Below are 20,773 nucleotides of genomic sequence, written 5' to 3' on the forward strand. Positions count from 1 at the left end.
TACAACCCATCTGAGTGGTTTATTTGTGCTCATAAGGGGGTTCAGGGAAGCTCTGGATGGGCCTTCTGCCAGCCAGAATTCTGGCACCTACTATGGTTGCCTTTGGAGCACAGATAGGAGTGTGTTTGGCAAATCATATGCTCATAGAATTATTCTTTTGTCTTTTACTTTTTCTTATGTTCAGAAAAAAGCCCACATCTGTTAATGTTCCTGGATGATAAGTCACCTCAGGTTGTTTCAGTGATATTGTACTACATTTCTCAATGTAATAATGTCACTGATACAAACTGCTGGGGTGACGGGGCTACAGTTTACAGACAAAAATATGGTTTATAAATACCTGTTGTGCCATTTTAAACAGAAAAAAAATACTTGTTGCCCTCAATATATAGGAGTTGATGTGCTCAGTGGCACATCTATGCATGTTCACGTACTTTACTGTGCTGCTACCTGCCAGGGCCATAGCCCTTGTGGCTGCCCTCCTCCCCCACATATCTTAAGGCCTCCTGTGGAGATTGGGTTGATACTCACAAATGCCCTAGAAACTCCTGCAGCTAAAACAAAGGGAGGAATTAGGACATCAGCAGATGTTCTCACAGATTTCTGCTTCTCCAGAAGAGCAATCTGGCTTCTGGTGGCGCTTCTGAATGTTTCAGCAGATTCAGCTTTGGTGTGGGGTCCAACCTTCACAAAGTTATGAGCAACTTCACATGAAGGAAAAAGTGGGATCCAAGTATCTTACCTCAAGCTTTTTGTCTAGTGTAAACATGTCTGAAGTGTATAAAGACGAGGGCCAAATTCCAAACTCACCTTATGCCCTGGAGGGAAGTGGCAGATGTTGAAATACTGGTAGTGAGGGAAAATAAATCACATCCAAGCTACTGTACTTGAGCCAAGAGAGAAGTGATAGATAGATAAAATGGAAGATTGATCTAATCACTGTAGTTCCCAGGGGCCACAAATCAGGGGAAGAAAAAAAATGAACACAGCTGTGCATATAGTCTTCCTAGATCATTGCCAGAGCATGGTTATATCTCTGTACTCAAGCACCAAAACCAGGAAAGGCACTGTGACCCAGGGACCTCTTGGTGCCAAATGGCAAATGGCACAGGGATGCATAAAGGTTACAGGGATTCCAATGGGTCTGGTATCTACACACTAGTTTGCCAGTGAGTGTAACATAGGTCTCTACTGAAAGCCTGCGTCACACTGGGCCTCATAATAATTGTGAATCTTATGTGTGGATAATATGAAAAGGGTTATGTATATATACATTGATAATTATGTTCTTAAGGTCTGTGACTTGGGGTTGGTCATCAAAAGGTGAGAAACAGGTTTTTTTCAGGCAGAAGATGTTTATCTATCCATCTGTCTACATGTACATTGATTATTGTATATGTTACGCCTATTTTATGGTCTGAGCAAAATGCTTATCAAGTGATTGCAAAGTCTCTAGGAAAACAGAAGCAGCAAGGATTATCCTGTTTGCAAGTGAAGACAATGGATTTTTGGACTATAACTGAAGAGACACAGACAAATTCTGGATCTTTCCACTGAGGAGTCAAGAAGACAGCGTGCTTGCCTGAGGAATGGAAGATCACAACCACACCTGGCTCTAAGGTACTGGATGGATTTTGGGTGAGCTTTTGCTCTGTATGAAATGACACTGTCTTGGAAGTTAAGTTTAGGCTCTAGTATGTGTGCTATGATTTTCTTTTATATGTAACCCTTCGTTGCTACCATTGAATCCCTGTTCTTTGTTACAGAAACTTATACTGTACTTGCTTTCTCAATAAACAAATCTAAGTGCTGTGTGTTAAGCGAATGGTGTAACTGGTAAGCAGTGGTGTATTGTTCCTTTGGGAACAGAAGATCTGGGAATTCTGAGAGTGTCCAGTGGATCAGGGGAAGGGCACTCCAGGGAGATGCTTTGATAACTTGGGTGTTGGAATGTTCCTATTGTTGACCTGTACAGAGAGCATGGCCTGTGGAGGCCTGGAAGGCAGTGCTTGTGTTGCCAGAAGTTGGCAGTGTCAGGGGAGCTGACCCAGGTAAGCTTAGACAGGGCAGGTGGTAGAGAGATGCACAACACCAGGGACCTCCCGGGAAGCATCAGGCACAAATGGAATATAATGTATTTTCAGGGAAATGAGCATGACCAAATAGATAGCTTTAGTATTCAAAGATAAGAATGATTTGCAAACAGAACTAAGTTTGAAACTTTAAAAAAATAATTGTTTTAACAATATGATTTATACATTGGCTGTGTATCTCTAACATCTGACAGCTCTTCAGTGTAACTACAGCATGTTTACTGACAGAAAATATCCATAAAGAGTACTTTTGTGCCATTCACAATACGTGCAAGTAACTCTAGGAAGCCCATTCCCTGGCTTTTCTGTCAGTTACTCATAAAGGAAATGTTTGTTCTGCAAACAATAGACGTTCATCCTACCTACTGTATAGTGCTAATATTGTCAGATTTCTGTTTTATCATCTATGCTGCTCAGATAAAGCAAATGGCTTATTGATGTGAGAAACGTAATGAAAACAAACAGTTTATCTCAGTAATGTACGCTGATGCCCCTGCAATGCAGAGGAAAAGGGAAAATCATTTTGATTAGTCCATAGTGCAGACATGACACAAAAGCCATACGGGATTATGGCTAGAAAATCAAGGACTATGATTTTTTAAAAATAATACCTGACAGTAAAAATCTAACCCAGCATATTGCCATAGGAATACAACAATAAGGGTTGGATTCTGATCACTCTTGCATAGATCTTTTACACTGGTGTAACTATTGACTTCATTGCAGTTATTTCTGATCTGCACTGGTTAAGTGAGATGAGAATCAGGCTCTAACTACTGTGGGATGCAGCATCCTTTGAATCAAGGACATAATGCCACTAGGATTTACAGTATCTGCTGTCACACACACTAATCTATTTTAGTTTAGCAAAGGATTTTTCTAGTAGCTATGATAGGTGAAAAATTCACCCCAGCATAGAGCACTCATGCCAATCACTCTACCCACAACTAGGGCCCATATGAAGGGCTCAAATAGACCCTCCAAACTGGAGTTAATGTCATCCTAGATGATTAATCATATTTGCTCGTTTTATTCTGTTTAAAATGTATCCTCAAAGCCTAAATTCAGCTTGCATCGCTGATTAAGTAAGCAGTAGGTATCTCTCACATCTGCATTTAGTCATCTTTACTTCAGCATCAATAGGCATAAGGTTCTGGGAACAAAAGCTGTGGTCCTGGAAACCGATTCTAGATATAAGCTAATGCAGCTTGCAGTCAGGTAGCAGGTAAGTGTCATGTCAACATCCAGGCAATCCATAGATTCTCAGACCCTAAGATGCTGAAGTGAACACTGCAGTCTATAAAATCAAGATTACCTTTAACCTTGACTTATTTAAACACCTGGTGCAGTTTCTTATAGCAAAACAGAAGTTTTATCTTCTAAGGATCTACTATAAGCAGTCCGGGCTGCAGAAAACTGATCTGGGGTCCAACAACATGAAATATTGAAGGTGACATGCTAGGCTGGTAGGAGATTGGCCATTGGTATTTTCTAGAAGATCAGCAATTCCTCTACTATTAGTACTGCCAGGCAGCTTAAAAAAACCCCACTGAGAATTGCTTGTTTGTATTTTAGCTTAAGATTTTTGTGTTCATTAGTTATTATGAAACACTTGCTTAGCAACTGTCATCCCAAAGACAGCCCAGGTTTTCCAACTTTTCAGACCAAGACATTATTGGTTTGTAGGGATTGAGGCAAGTTCCACCAGTTTACTTGATATCAAGATACATTCCAAAAATTATTAATTACTTCCATTATGCAAAAGGACCCATATCATTTGTTGTTATTGAGATGCTGGTAGACCAGGTGCCAGCTCATGCCAAGGTCCCAAAGCCTCAAGCAAACACTATCAAATGCATAGCTGGAAACCAGTCTGACTCACCTGTGTGTTAGTATTGCTAAAATAGGTATTAGACTTGTACCAATGTGTTTAGACTTTATGCAATACCTGTAAATTGCTGCATCCATTAATCTTACTTATAATATCTCTAATCCATGCAGTAAGGTAATATTGAAGTGTTTGTTCTGTAATGTACAAATGTTCCCTCTGAAACTATAAATCAGTCAAGAAAGAAACATCACCAAGTGACATACTGGTTTCCACCCATGAGGAGGGGCTATCTCTGGCCCATCAGGAAGACCTATTGAATCCAAATGGGCCATTGTAAGCCATCAAAGAGCAAGAACTTTGTTGATTTCTCCCAGCACACCCATGAAGAACGGGACATACAGAAGCGCTCGTCCCATCAGTTTGGCCTCTAGACAGATGGGGATAAAAATTCCTGGCCAGAAGGAATTAGGGACTTTTTTACGCAATTCAGACTCTAAGAGGCAAAGATTCCTAAACATAAGCAAGAGATCCCCAGGATTAACCTGAGTTAGCCCTAAAGGACTTATGGCGTATTTCAGCACCTCTACCACACTCTGAAACCTAAGACTGCAACTCGTGCATGTGTGTGTGTATGTGTATATATATGTTTACCTGTTTCAACCAAATAACTCTCATTTCTTTTTCTTCGGCTATGTCTACACTACAGACCTACAGTGGCACAGCTGTACTGAGGCAGCTGAGCCTCTGTAAGATCTCTCGTGTAGCTGCTCTATGCCGACGGGAGAGAGCTCTCACCTCGACACAGTTAAACCACGCACACGGAGCAGAGGTAGCTATGTAAGTGGGAGAAGCTCTCCTGCCGACACAGTGCTGTGCACACTACAACTTATGCCGGCAAAACTTATGTTGCTCAGGGCAGTGTTATGTTTTGCTGACATAAGTGGGAGTGCTGACATGGCCTCAGTTAATAAACCCTTAATTAATTTACTAGAGGTTTGGCTACAAGTGTTGTCTGTGATGTGAGATCTAAGGTGCAAATTGACCTGGGGTAAGTGACTGGTCCTTTGGGACTGTGAGTAACCTGAATATTTTGTGATCATTGGTGTAAAATGACCATCTATCACAGCATCAAGCTTACCTGGGTGGCAAGATAGTTCAGAGTGCCCCAGGGGACTGTCTGTGAGTCCATGTGAAGGCTGTATAGTGCCTGAGGAGTTTACACTTGTTACTTGGTTAAATGCGATCACATCAAACCACCAGAAACAATAATCAATGCCTCTTTGTTTTTACTATGCATGTTCATGCAATGCAGAGTTGCTGTCTTGGCAAATGACAAATTACAAAGATACTTTTTGCAAACCTTGTTAGTATTATTTTAGCTGTTAATCAGGTAAACACAGGACATGAAAATGAAAAAAATGTTAGTCCATTAAAACAAATGGTATGTCTGACATCTAACAGAATGTAAGCTAGATAGATATTTAGCTAATAGTTTATACTTAAAAGGGCTTTCAGATTCAGCAATAGGGAAGTTTGTAATTATGTTAAACTTTTTTTGAAGACAGTCCACTTTTTTTACGAAGATTATTATCTAGACAAATTCTTCAGTGGCTGTTTCACATTTATCAAAACTTTTATGGGAGGAAGTGAAGACAAGCTTTGATTTGAGAGGCTAAGGGTAAAAGCAACACCATTTACTGTGGGTATCTTCCTTGTTATAGCTGTGCAAATTTGTACCTTGTTTTTAGCCCCCAATGATGAAAACACCACCTGTTGTGCTAACGGCATTTTAATCACCATTAATTTGTTGAAGGATTTACACTGCAACTTATTAGCAGTAGATTTCTAACCACTTACTGACTTAGGTTGGGTCTTCATCTCACAGTTCATATGCAGATCAACAGAATTATTTAACACTTAACACTTTAAATAGGTCTACTCTGCTTCAGGATTTTAGCATATGGATATTAAAAATAATATAATTACGCTGCTTAGAATAACACAAACTAAATATATCTGCAACAACTGTGGGTAAGTAGTATACATTTGGTTGTAAACTAGGGCTTTGCTTTTATCATTGTTTTAATAACAATTTATTTCTCAGAACTATGTATGCACAAATAAACTGAACTTTTAAAACAAAGAGTTTACTAAAAAGTCTGACAACTTTTTAAAAATTTGCTGACACCTTTGACCTCCTTTTGTTGGTGAGAGAGACGCTTAAGCTTGAAAGCTTGTCTCTCTCGCCAACAAAAGTTGGTCCAATAATACCTCGCCCACCTTGTCTCTCTAATACCTTGGGACCAATGCAGCCGCAACAATACTGCCTATTTTTGACCTCCAGCAGTCAGTGATGCAGAAATTATATTATCGGGGAATTTAAAGGTATTTTAATTCTCTTATTGAAATACCTGTGTATGGCAATAAAAAAATATGGACTCAATTCTCCCTGCCATAGAAAAAAATCTTGCTAGGGCAAAGACTCTCCCAGAACACCATGTGAAGCTGTGTTATAGTTATCAGAGGTTCCTCACTCTGAAGCATTTATGGTACTTACATGGAAGTGGGAGGGCAAAGGACATTTAGACCAGGAATCTCCAAGCAATAGAGGCTTAAGCCTCACAGACCTCCAGCCAAACCTGCCAAGCACTTGTCCTTCCCATTTGTCAAACCACTCACTCTACCACCACAGCTCTTTATTGCAAACCCCTCTTTAAAGTTAATATTGTTCCCTCTGTAGCTATATGCTTTGACTTCTCTGTTGTTGGCTGCATATAGCTAATCCTCCACTATCCACCGGCCCCTTGCTCAGTAACATACCCCCCCCCCCCCACCCCCACGCACACTGCAGAGTCCCAGTCCCAGGACAACCCACTGCAAAGGAGGGTCCAATCCATTTTTACTGTGCCCTCTTCCATTTGTGCTCCTATTAGCAGGGAGAGCTATGGACTGTGCAAACTGAAATGTCCTCATTTTATCCAGTCTAACAGATACATATGTTAGCCCATCATACATAAGGATGTGCCAGCCCTAAATGACCCTCATGACTCATGCCTAGGCATATTTAAAATAGAAACAATATGGGCTGTATTCCTTCCTTTATGCTATTAAGAGATTTAGAGGCAGATTGAGATTAAAAAGAACAAAATAAAGCAACTTCAGTGAAAGCAATGAAGTACATCAGGCCTGAATCTGAGCCACTGCCTCCTCTGTTGATTCTCAGACACTGGCATCTGCTGTCTTTTTGTTTCTATTTTGTTCTCAGAAGGACCACAATAGTTGGCTTACAGTCAGGAAATGAAGGGGGTAAAGGGAAACCCCATAAACAATGTTCCATGTTTTCTTAGACCTTTGTTTCGATTTTTGATACTAATTCAGAATTGGCTTCATAGGTGCCCCATTGCACAGGCTCCCTGGCTCCCTCATCAGCCATGAAACCATATTTTGACTTTCTGATCAACCCAGTTGCCTAATCAACTTCTTAACTTGGAAAAATATCTCTGGTTTTGTATTTATGACCGTTTCTTCAGTTTTATGATTCATTAGAGGCAAAATGTATAATTCTTTAACCTGCCTAAAAACCCAAAGCTTCAGCTTATAACCAGACTCTGTTTTCTACAACATTTATTGCCTTTTAGTGAGTCCAATTTTCATTTTAAGAAAAGTGCAGTGGTGCTTGAAAAATATGTGCTGATTTGCAAGGGTGCTAAAAGTATCGGCAATAATTCTGATTAATGTGTCATGATTCTGCATGCATTAGTCATACAGAATACTTCTTACTTAAAGGCTAATTAGAATTCAAGTCAGCATGATACCTGCTTTTGAGGATTACAGTAAAAACATTTGTTGTAATAAGAGCCTTGTTTTTTCCTAAAGGCAGCCAACTTTTGCAATGATTGATCTGCTAAATTATTAGAAGAAAAGAATGAGAGGATAAATTTAAGGGGCTTTTGTTGCTAATATTAAAAATGAACTGCAACTGTTTTTACTTCATTTATGACTATCTGAAACCAAGAAAACATTTTCTATGGTGGCATTACATCAGAAGAGTGTTTTCAGTTTACTGATTTCAGGTCTCCATTATGGCTGATAAAATCCCTGATTTCTGAATACCTGGGTCTGCTAATTGGACTCTCGGATTTCTCAACTGGATTCTAAATTTGGACTGACTTTATCCAGCACAAGGAAGCAAATTAAAGGACACTGTAAAACAGTTTCTCTCTACCAAATCAATCTTTTAACCTGTAACAGCTTTTGGGGAAACAGAATTCACATCCTGTGTTTCAGTTACTTATGTTTTACCCTTTTCCCACTTCTCTAGTACTTTAGTGTCTTTTCCAGGAAAGAAATCCTGGCTTTTGTGGATTCAGAGGATATTGTTTCTGATGGATTACAAAGAATTGCATATATCCTGAGGAATGCCATAGTAAATGCTCTTGCCACCTGCAACAGTTAGTCGTTTATTCACAGTCCATTGTCAATGATGAGTTCATATTCTGGGCTTGATTTTCAAAATTAGGTATGAGCCATTACATGCCTAATTTATGCAGTTGCCATAATGACATAAGGAAATTAGATAAGTGGGCATGCAAATGTACGGTTAGTTGTGTAACTACTTTCTGTGCATCCAGCTACCTTATATATGCATCTATTGCAATCCTCGTAACTGTATATTCAAATTAGGTGTACAACTGCAAATTATTTTTGTACATGTAATTTTGTGTACATATAATTCCATGTACCTACTTTTGAAAGCAGGTCTATAAATCAATGTAACAAACAGTATAAACCCTCCTGATATTACTTCCTGCCACTGTCCATTTTTATCATGACACACAGTTCATTGAACTCTACTCTCCAGCATTTGACCTGCATGCACTATCTATTTTTTCTGCTCCCAGAGAAAACCTATCCCCAGGACATCATTATTTGGATGAGGAAAGGGTGGGAGTTAACCAACCTGCATTTTTCACCAGGGATTTCAAATGTGGGCACATGCATATTAGGAAGCTGTGCAAGTGTTCACAAAAGATAGTTTGGGGTTGAATTTCTTCAGCTTTCAGTGACTTCAGTGAGATGTTCAGCACTTCTGAAAATCAAAGGATTTTTATTTAGATGCCAGTCACAAGGTGAACTGCTCTATTTAGAAGGGTTTAAGATCCAGCTCTGATGTTTTTTCTGATTTCTGCCCTGAAAGAAGGAATTTTTTGGAATGATGGTCTCTAGGACTAATAAGAGTTGTACGCTTGGCAGCAACGCATAGGGGCAATGGGAGCAGAGATATAAGGGACACTATGGAAAATGTAAGACCTGTTGTGAATTTTTTTAAAGAGAGAAAGGGAAACCTGAAGAACGCTGGAATGGCTTGTGGATTCCTCTCCACAGAGAACCAGGCAAAGGAGCTACCATGCCTTGGAAACCCGTCACCCCTCTAATGCCAATAAACAGAGCAAGGACTAAACAGACCAGGCCAAAGGAAAAGAGAATGGAGAGTAAGCATCTCCATGGCAAGACAGTTCAATAGCATCTAAATAAGGGATTTAGGATTCTAACTCTAGGCACCCAGGTTTGAAAATTTTGGCTTTTGTTTCTAAAGTTTTGTCTGCATGGAAGTCACTTTTTATTGGATGCAAAGTTTATTTGACTCTCCCAGAACTTAAAACTTTGGTTCTGAAAAGTATTTCAAACATGATTCTTAGGCCACTAAGTGTGCAAGCAGGGAACAAGATCCTGGGATATAGTAAGAGATAAAAACATGAAATTCAAATACAAAACATAAATGAAGGTTGGAATTGTCTTTGTTTTAGATAAAGCAAACATGGGACAGATCCTGAGGTCCTTAGCCAGTTTTTATTGAGTCCTTACTGAGGCAAAATTTCTAATGATGCCATGGAGCTGGGAACAGAGTATGTTGGCTTGGATCTAATTCACATGGCCTATATAAGCAACTCTGTAGAAAGATGTAGGTGACTGAGTTTTGGCAACTCAATAGTCTCTCTCAATGTTGAGAATAGAGCAAACTCTTAAATGTAGGTCTCTCCCTGTCACAAAACAAGTAGGGCAGAGAAGCCAAACCCTTCAATGAGAGTTTGCTTGAATAAGGGCTGATTAAAAACTCAGCTGGGACCTCAAGATTTGACCCAGTATTTGTCTCATAAAATGAGAGGAACAAGAAGACAGATCAGGTCTAATGTTGATGGAAAGCCTGTTCTCCAACTATTGCAAACAGCTCATCTTCTGGTAGAGGTTAAGCTGGGATGATGTCAAATTTAATGACTGTATTGATTAAATGCCACAAAATTTAACCAGGCCAGTAGAATACCTTGAGAGAAGGTCTAGAGATCACAAATGAATGAAATTGCAAATGCCTCCAATTTCAATAGGTGAGCCATTTTGTATGTACTTTTTATGACTTCTTGAAGAGTAGGATAAAACAAAGTTACTACATTTTTGTCTTACTGAAAGTATTCTGCATTCTTTCGGCATCAGTAATAGGGTCTTACTAAAGGCTAACATAAGATGTCACAGAGATGAGTCAATATTCTGTGTTTAGGTGCTTTACTCATTTTCCTGAATGACATGGTGGAAAACATTCAAACGCTCATTAAGTTTCCAGCCATTCCTAAACAGCAACAGGTGGTCAAGAAAAGTTTCTACAATATGTCACAGCTGGCTTCATCACATTCTTGGAAATAACTGACTGAAGTTCTGTACTCTCTGTGGCACCAGTTGATAATGAAAGGGATGAAAGATCAGGAAGCACTCCCAAAACATCCGTATGCATATAGTGAATGAGCCGAGGAATATAATTAAGAACGTCTTTATTACATTTACTGAATTCACACAAGATACTAATGTGCCTTTCAGAAGCTGCCACTCATTCAGATTGAAATCATGTTCAACCAACCTCTAAATGGCTATCTGGAAGATATACTAAATTGCTGCATTAAATAACTAATTGAATAATTGCACATTATGAAGTTGAAACTTTTCTACTGACTGATACTTATTAAAGTTGTAAGTGACTTTGGCTACTCTTTCCAAAATATCTTAATGGATCCCTTTACAAATGTACCACAACCAGCACAAGAAAGATAAGAGGCAGCTTGAAAGGTATGGTTCACTGATTGAAATGACCTTTGAGTTTACGAAGTTTACACAAAGATTGCTTTCAAACTTGTACCATAAATAGTGTACTTGATATTTACAGTTGCATACTGTGTTTCATTATACAGCCTGCCACAGTGGGCAGGTTCAGAGGAGATTAGCTGAGAAGACTTTGTAGATGAAATGACACATTTAAGGAACAGAAGAGGTTATACCTCATATTTATCACATGACAGCCATAAAACAGGAGACTGCCTAGGTGTTGTGTACTTCTCTTCTCCATCAGAGTTACAAGAATGGAAGACATTAAGTGAAGTTTTCTCAGAATCTGGTGGCACAAGAGAAAGTCTCCCCTGCCCTGCTTCTCATATGCCCTGAAGAAGCTTATGTGTATCAGTTTGTAGACTACCAGCCAATTCCAAGGGGATCTGGAACACAGTAAAACTGCCAACATGCTCCTCAGTCATCTGCATCCTTCTCCATAATGTACACTGATGTAGGCCATGTTACTGTAAATTTGATCAAAGGCAAAGTACATGTACCTTTATTGTTTCTTCATTCACTAGACTAGTTCATCCGAGATTGCTTCCTACCACTTAATGTTCTCTTGATCCTCTCTTCTGGATTCAGTTTTCCACTGATAGGTTACATAGTGCCATGCTCCCTTGAGGGTTTGGTCAATGCACTTTAAATGGCATCCAATGCTCCATAAGAATCTGTGCATTTTAGATACAATGCCAGTACCTGTCCTACCAGTGCTGCCCACCATTGAGGTGGCAATGGCTGTCTGCAGGCTCCCCAGTGAAATAACATTCGAAGGCATCTCAGACAATGCCGCACACATCCAGGCAGGCTTTTCACCACTAGGGCCCTGTTCTCTTCTATATAGATCCTTATACCATAGTATCTGAACACCTAGAGTTCAGTACCGAACTGGCTGGGAACTGAACCTGGGCTTCTCATGTGGCAGGTGTGAATTCTACACTGAACCCTGCGTTATTCCAGCATCACCCCAGAGGCTTAATGCTGGAAAATATCTATTCCACAATATCCAGAACTTCATGCTCCATCCATTTCTCACATCATTAATCTTTTGTCTCTCAAGTGGACCTATCTACCCCCCTCTTTGTGCTCCCCCCATGTCCAAAATGATAGTATGTGAAGAGACAAAAGCACAAATAAAGCCTGAAGGTGACTGCTTTCTCATAGGTTTGAAACAGCAGTATGCAAAGTGCACTAGGGAATTTTTAGTGTGGTGCAGCAGGTCCACACAGACAGTTAGTGCACGGCAGGCTGCAGCATTGTAGATTCACACCCCAGCTTGCCGCAAACTAAATGTTCAACTAGACATGCCCAAAGAGACATGTTTAAATTAGTTTTAGATTTTTTCGGGTCCAGCTGTCAGCAACAGTCACTGGAATCTTTGCAGATCACCTGTCATAGCAAACAAAGTGGTAGCCGTGTTAGTCTGTATCAGCAAAAAGAATGAGGAGTACTTGTGTTTTTTTTCTCCTGCTGATAATAGTCTCCTTAATTGATTAGTCTCGTTATAGTTGGTATGACAACACCCATTTTTTCATGTTCTCTGTGTATATATATCTTCCTATTGTATTTTCCACTGCATGCATCCGATGAAGTGGGTTTTAGCCCACGAAAGCTTATGCCCAAATAAATGTGTTAGTCTCTAAGGTGCCACAAGTACTCCTGTTTCTTTTTGTCATAGAATAGTATCAAAAACCACGAGTCAAAGGGTGCTCAAAAGAGAATTCATTATTGTGGACGGTCCCCTTAAGAAATCTAGAAAAAAAGAAAATTCCTTTCTAGGAACTGAATCTGTACTAGGAGATGAGACACTGATTTTTTCCAAAGAGCTTCATCTTTCTCCTCATTAAAATGTATATGTTGCAATGGGAACTATCTCAAAAGGGATTGTTCTGCTAGCCTCCAGAAGATGTTACTGTAACAAGATCTTCTAGCTTGGTTGCCTCATAATCTCAGGTTTTCCAGTGCCAAAACCAACTTTGATAATTGATCTTAATCTGCTGGAAGTGGCCTCCAACTTAACTATACTATGAACATACTACAAAACAAATGTTATTTCTATACTGACTTTCCAAAGTAGATAGAGATAATGACTACAAGTGTTTCTTCACATATATAAAGGTCCCATCTACACTATAAATTTAACCATTCTGAAGGATCCATTTGCAACATGATCTTTCACAACACAGTTAAACCATGGTTCTTTCTTACAGAACAGACAGGACCTAACATAATTTCTATCTCCAGGTCCTGCACCTTTCAGTATTAAGATACATAAGTCCACATTTTAAAATAAGCACACATGCTCTTGCATGTGTAAAATGCCCAATCAACTCCTCTTATAATTTTCCACAAATGAAAAATGGACACTAAATTAAAACCTTGTGGCACTTGACAACTGTCACTGAGAAAGCTACTGCAAATGTTATACACTTTGAAGGAAAGCCTGGTCCCACTGAAGTCAAAGGGAGTTTTTACTTTGATGGAGGCAGGATTTCATCCCCTGGATTCAGTGGGGAGACAATAAAAGCTCTACATCAGCTGTTCACAGGCCCATGCTGAAAATGGAATATAAGGAAATTCTAAGAGGTTTCATTGTCTGAAAGAATAACCTCTGCCATGAAAGAGAAGCAGTCCACCCAGTCAGCTCTCATTCATAACATTTAACTCTGCTCACTTTTTATAGTATAATACAGTATGAATCAAACTGAGTTCCAGTATAACTGGCAGCAACTCCCAATGCAACATTTATGCCAGGGCTGAACTGACTGCATGTCTTTTATAATAATTTGCCTAAAGATAACAGGCAGACTGGAAGTCAGCAGATAAACCAGTTATTGGTCCACAGATTGTCTGACTGCTTAATGGTAATATTGGATAAAGTCTTCTTATTCAAATATTTTGACTTGTCAGTGGAAATTACTAATAAGCAATGAGAGCAGAGACCATTTTTCTCATAGCTGGTTCTCCACAATTTGTGAATAATGAAGACAGTTCTCTGGCTGTTAGCTTTGCAGGTTCTGTTGACTATTGTTACTGGCAAATACTCATTAAACTGCAAACCAAACATTGATGACAAGCTTCCTGAAATAAATAAAAATGTAAAAAAAGTCATTTTTAAAGTAGTTCAGTTTTTTTTTCCAAAGTAAGGTGACATTTTACTGCACATTAAAGTGTAAGGCATATTTTTCATTCATTCATATAGAGATGATCAATTTTCTGTGTGATGCCTTCGTGTAACAAAATCCATTTTAAAATAAAAAATGTTTAGGAAGATGTAAGTACCACTACACAGATATTATGGTTGTATTTACCTTTATCCCAGGAAGTCCAGGAAGCCCAGGAAGACCTGGTTCACCCTACACAGGAAAATCACATAACATTACAGAACAATATTCATTTATGAGTGGTATCCAGAAAACAACCAGGTATACACTGTAGTAGGTATAGTAGGAGATCACATACTCTATATGTGATTGCTATTCATTGTAGGGATCACAGATACTGAGGCCAACACAATGTACATTAAAGGGCTTGCTAACCTAGAAGTATAACTAAAATGTTTAAACTGAATGCCTAAATTTAGTCTTCTAAATCTACATTTAAGGACCTAAACATTTCCTGTGGATTTAGGAGCTTAACTAGACACACAGGTTGAAAACTCTGGCCAGTATTTTTATCAAAAGGATAGGGAATAAATAGTATTAATTAAATAATATGAATACTGATGTTTACTGCATTTGCAATAATTCTGCGAATCTGCAATTGCAGATATTTAATTCTATCCCCTATTCAGTTATTGGCTGTATAGGGTGCTGTGTAACTGTCCAGGTTAGCTACAAATGTGACTAAAAAATGTATTTAATTTGTACATTTTCAGGGGGATTACTCAATTACAATTAACTATCATTTTTATAGAACCATCAACACTGTCCACATTTCAGTGTAAATGCACATACACGTACACATCTACAACACCACAAAGTACCATAAGCAAATAAACTAGAACTACTTCTTCTAAAAAATACCCTGATTATTTAGCACTGCAATAAAAAAGAACAAAATACTCTACTTTCAAGAAGAAAATGTGTAACAGGAATTGAAGACTGAACACATTCATTCTGGAATTAAGTTGATATTTTTCTATGGGAGAGAAGGACAAGCACAACATTTACACACATAAAATCATCTTAAGATGTTAGTTGAAATGGTGCTGAAACTATGTCCTCGTAGGAGAAGGAAAACGATAAACATCAAAATCAAAGGGCTTTAGGAATATAATGGATGTAATAATTTTGATTTCAAGGACAAAACGATTAGACAGACAGTAGATTTCCGGTTATCATAGAGATGGACCTGAACCAAAGCCCAGGATCTGAACATCGCTGAACTATAGGGAAGATCAGGTCCAAACTTTGTAGCTGGTCCCTCCGTCTATAAATGGTTGAACTAAACTCTAGATTCATCCATTCCTGAACTTTACAGAAATCCAGATCTCAGTGTTGTCGTTTGGGCCAGTGCCTGGAGATTACAAGCACACACAAATTCCTCATCTTACATAACAAATTGCACTATATTTTTAGGTGATAATATTAAAACATACTTGAAGAACTTCTAGCAAATTTACAATCTGCCACAACAAAACCAAAAAAAGAATAGTTGATTTGAAAATTGATTTGCCAAACTAAAGAATTCTTAAACATTTTAGGAGGATCCAAAACCAGCTTCCTTGTAGATTTCAGTCATTCCAGAATTTTAACAAATCTTTCTGACTGAAGCTACTGAAAAAGACAATCCACTTTGGAAATTTTAAATGTGAAATACAATAAAGAAATGGAGGACAGGATATCATTTTCAGCAGATTCTATTAGCAGTTGATACACTGCCTACCATTGTCTAACAGAAACTGGGCCATTACTCCTGTCTAAAGAGTAATTCTCTGAACAGGATGTATTATATTCAATCTTAATATAGTATTAACCCAAAAGTTCTACTCCATCTTTTTTTTTCTTGCATGAAGAGTCAGATATGCTAGTGAAACAAAGATATTAATATTGTAATCTGTCAATTACTGTCATTGAAGTGGATGTGACTTTTTCTCCTGTTTTAAAATAAGTAAAATTCACTTCTAATATAAATGTTTAATCATTATAATGAATAGATCTTTTATTATTATTTTAATTTGTATTGCCATGGCTTGCACAGTCCATAATCAGGGCTCAGGCCCTCACTGTACTAGGCACTTCACACATATAACAAAAAGACAGTCCCTGCCTTGGAGAACTCAAATTCTAAGTAATCTAATCATAGAATATCAGGGTTGGAGGGGACCTCAGGAGGTCATCTAGTCCAACCCCCTGCTCAAAGCAGGACCAAAACGCAGAGAGTTTTTTACCCCAGTTCCCTAAATGGCCCCTCAAGGATTGAACTCACAACCCTGGGTTTAGCAGGCCAATGCTCAAACCACTGAGCTACCCCTCCCCCACTAACTAAAGTGATTAAAATGTACTCTTTAAGGCAAGATTAAAAACACATTCCAATTACTAGTGTTCTATTATGAAGTTCATTGAAGTTGAATGGACAGTATTTCCATTCTTTAACTTTTTTTCAAAATATAAGGTTGATATGATTTATGAGATTAAATGACTCCAAGGACAAACAAAAGCTGAATACAAACTCCAGTCTATCAAACTAAAGCAGTCAAATAAGTTGTTATAGAACATATATAATATACGTGGGCTACATCTATAATGTATATGGCACACCTATCCTTTTTTCATACATTCACACAGAGACGTATTTCATTCAGACATACACAAAAATATCCTCACATATGAATCAATACATGAATAAATGCATAACATGGACCAAAACTTGATGTCTTCGCTCTGTCCTTTTTATTATTTTATGGTGCACAATGGGAGTTTTTCTTGAGTAAAGACTAAGGCTCCAATTCTACATTGAGATCTAGAACTTCAGTGGGTCTCCACACATATCTACTCTAGTGAATACTAATGGAAGCTCAAATTCTTGGCATTTAATCAGAGAAAACTCCCATTGAGTGCTGTAAAAACAGATGTACATTCCGAAGGTGTCCTCATAAGAGGAAAGAACAAAAGTCTGGGAAATTGACATTTGCACAGTTTATGCCTATATAAACGTTTCTCATTGCTAGTTTTTGTGTGTGTCTTCGTTATATTTACACTCAAATAGTGAATCTCATTTAAAGAGTGATATGTAAATATAGATGAATATGTATTTATCCATTAATCTGTATGTGTATGTATAAGAATGGTCAAACTCTCATTCCATACTTATTATTTATTCAAGAAAAGCTCACATTGTCTGCAATGGGAGTTTTGCCTGAGTAAGAACTATAGGATTTAGCCCATATTCTCTATTCACTGGGAAGTAAATATATAAGGCAAAATTACCCTCTGAGCCACAATACAGGTCTTTTATTCACTGCAGTTCAGACCTCTATTGCACATTCTGCACTTGTTCTATATATTGAACTCAGACTGGTGTGAGTTGGAGTTCCATGTAGGATGGATTACAGACTACACAACAGAGATCTGCACTGCAGTGGATAAAAAAACCTTTACTGTGGATCAGAAAGAAGAATTTTTCTCACAGGGTAAAATTTTTAAAGACCAGAAGCAGAAGTCCACATGTGTGCATTTGTGCAAGAAACTGGTTAATTGTTCATGCAAACAGATATTTTATGAGCAATAACCTGTTTGTTTTGCACATTCAGTTGACAGATATGTTCATGTAAACACAAGCAATTATGAACCTCAGCATCTACTCATTAAAACTTTGGCCCATCTTATTTCAGTGAGATACTGTTTTTATGTACAGTATTATCTTCACATCCATTTATTAGTATTACATTTAGAGTGATCTCGCAGAGAACATATTTTTGCCTCCAGATTGTAAGGTTTGAAAAATATATATACATATATATATATATAGATGTGTGTGTGTGTGTGGGTGTGTATAAACACACACACACACATATATAATGAAGGGAAACATATGGGCTAGGTGGCACAATGCATAAATCCACAAGCCCTTTGCCTCTGAAGTATTGAGTTCAAATACGATTTACAGTAGATCACAAGTAAAATACGTTCTGTGGTTTCAAAGTAGCCACTAGACCACATCACAAAACAATCACTCACTTTAGTCTGACTGGCAATATATGCTCAAGTGTGGCCTGATGCTGAAACTGGAGGGTGTATTGTAGGTCAAGGCTGAGGTGCATTGGAAGGGCAGTGTAAGAAAATGTGCACAATCCCTTCTGGTACAGCAAGGTGCTGAAGACCTCAGTACCTTTAAGGATCATGCTCCAATTCATTCGTAAGTTTAAAAAAAGAGAACTATAAAATGCAGAGAGCGAATGAGTATTCAAAATATCCTGGGCAATGTAAATGTTTGAGACAAAAGCCTGGCACTTTCTTTCTATTACATCATATGCAATCACACAAACACAAACTCATCATCTTATAAAACTCTAAATGAATGTGGAGTTCACGGCTACTGGTTATTTATCTATATTACATCTATTATATCAAACCTGATTGTATTGGGCAGTGAGATCAATAGCTTGCTAATAAATCACTGCTAGTTGTTCCCTGCCTGGCAGACAGCAAATGAGAGTACGAAACTAACCATTTAAAGTACATTATGTAGTTTATTATCCAAGTAGAACATACAGTACATGATGCACAATGATTCCAGAGGTTAGCTAGTTAAAACTGCTTTCACTGGCTTTCCTACTTGAAACTGAGCTTTACTAACAAATTTAATTTGCATATCATAATAGTCATATACAGTCTGTTACAAATCATTATGATTAAAATCTGCCAAGTAGAGAAACTCAGCTGCAATTTTTTCTTTTACTGATTTTAAAAAAATGGTTTCTCAGAGTTCCATATGGCCATAAAAAGGAACTGAGTTTTAGAATATACCTGGCCTGATATTCCCTACATACAGTATATGATTTTACTTCTCCCCTAACCTGAGTACTGGAAAATCTCCAAAGTGTACCTTACGGAATAAATTTCCAGTTCTCCTGTTGGGATAGGGGAAAGGTTTCTGACTTTACAAGAGGTGGGAGATGGTGAAGGGTTGTTCCCAGGAAACCCTGTAGACTCCAGAGGGAAGCAAAACTGCTACCCCACACATCCCAGGATTGTAGCTTTAAAATCCAACCTCTCCTTGGTGTTGCGCCAGCACCTTCAGGCTCCTTGAGGAGGCACACAGTCACTAGCTTGCCCATCTGTGCCTGCATCCTATTCTATCCTCTGAAAAAGGGTCAAAGACACGGAGGAGGCAGGCAATGCTGCTTGGTGCACCATTGACTTCCTATTGGCAATTTCCTAGGCCAAGAGGGCAGCATGCCATATTGAGCAGCTGCTCCCCTGCTACATCTCCTCCCAACCAAGGAAGCTCTGGCTGCACAGTGTCCAGTGGAAAGGCTTCTCTGGAGGGGTGTGTGTGTGGGGGGGTAGCACATAGTGGAGCTACTTGATCCTAACTTTTCAATGCTTGTGTCCGCTTCCACCAGTTTAGCTCCTCACTACCAGCACAAGTGAGAGAGAACATCCAGCCCTAGAGTCAATATTTATTTCATCTTAACGAGGTGTAATAACATACTATAATCTGCAGGTCAATATTTAGTCAAACATGCAAGGGTGAGTTGTCAACATTCAAACACCAGAGCCATTCTTTGTTAGTTTCAGGCAGCTGAGATAGTGCAAACTTTCAATGTGGAAAAAAGTGCCCTGTAGTTCTAAGACTGGGTGGGTTATTCTAATTTTCACTTTTCACTCTAGCCAGTGTCATTCTTATTATAGCTTTTTTCAAAACTCAAAATGAGCATAAACAAAATGTGTACAGACCTTGAGCAATCAGTTAAATTGCACTATCTTGCAATCATTGCTATTGCCAAACAAGCAATTTATGTGCAAGAGGGAAGCTCCAGTACTAATATTTTGCATAAACAAGATTTGATGGCAAGTCTAATCGTGAGGAAAAAAGGGACTGAATGCTATCGTGTATTACCTTTTGTCCTGGCCGACCAGATTCTCCAGGTTCTCCCTAATTGAAACATTAAATAAACAAACAAATAAACAACCACAAGATCAGAGAAAGTGAAAAAAAATCAGGGTTAGAAAAGAGGAGAAAAGAGTAATAAAATGATTTGTGGCATAAAGTGACAGGGATTCCGCAAAAAATGACCACTATAAACATGACATTACCTTAATTCCTGCAGCAGAAGATCCAGGATCACCCTGATATAAAATTCACAAGGAAACAATGATTACACTTATTATGTACATATATTTTCAGGAAACTGATAAAGCAAACACAAGCATGATTATCCTGGAACCTTCTCAAAGTACCTCTCAATTACTGTAGCAAGCTTAAATATGTCTTGTGACACTGCATACCAATTTGACCATTGACAATATGTCAGTATTATTCAAAGAGAAACAATTCTGCATTCAAAGACACATTCAAAATTATTTGCCATATCAAAGGGCATCACTGATCCCTTTGGTCCATATCTACAGATGGCAAGTGTCAGGCCTTAATTGACAAAGCTTTTGTGTTAATGACATTCAACCTCAAAGAACCCAGTGACCCATTAGTTTATCTTAATCAAACCTTGTCAGAGTATCCATCTCTTTTC

The 20,773-nt window shown here is 38.4% G+C and overlaps 1 protein-coding gene across 1 annotated transcript in view; it reads right to left on the bottom strand.

The window, feature by feature from the left end:
• COL25A1 (collagen type XXV alpha 1 chain) overlaps positions 1-20,773 on the bottom strand; it is a 203,092-nt gene that overhangs the window by 53,133 nt on the left and 129,186 nt on the right. Inside the window, exons 14-16 of the mRNA XM_065596206.1 lie at positions 20,340-20,372; positions 20,143-20,178; positions 14,388-14,432 (exon numbers count right to left, since the gene is read on the bottom strand). Coding sequence (XP_065452278.1) covers positions 14,388-14,432; positions 20,143-20,178; positions 20,340-20,372 — 114 coding nt within the window. The remainder of the gene's footprint in view (positions 1-14,387; positions 14,433-20,142; positions 20,179-20,339; positions 20,373-20,773) is intronic.

This window comes from Chrysemys picta, chromosome 5 (assembly GCF_011386835.1).
Source record: "Chrysemys picta bellii isolate R12L10 chromosome 5, ASM1138683v2, whole genome shotgun sequence".
NCBI classification, from domain to species: domain Eukaryota; kingdom Metazoa; phylum Chordata; order Testudines; family Emydidae; genus Chrysemys; species Chrysemys picta.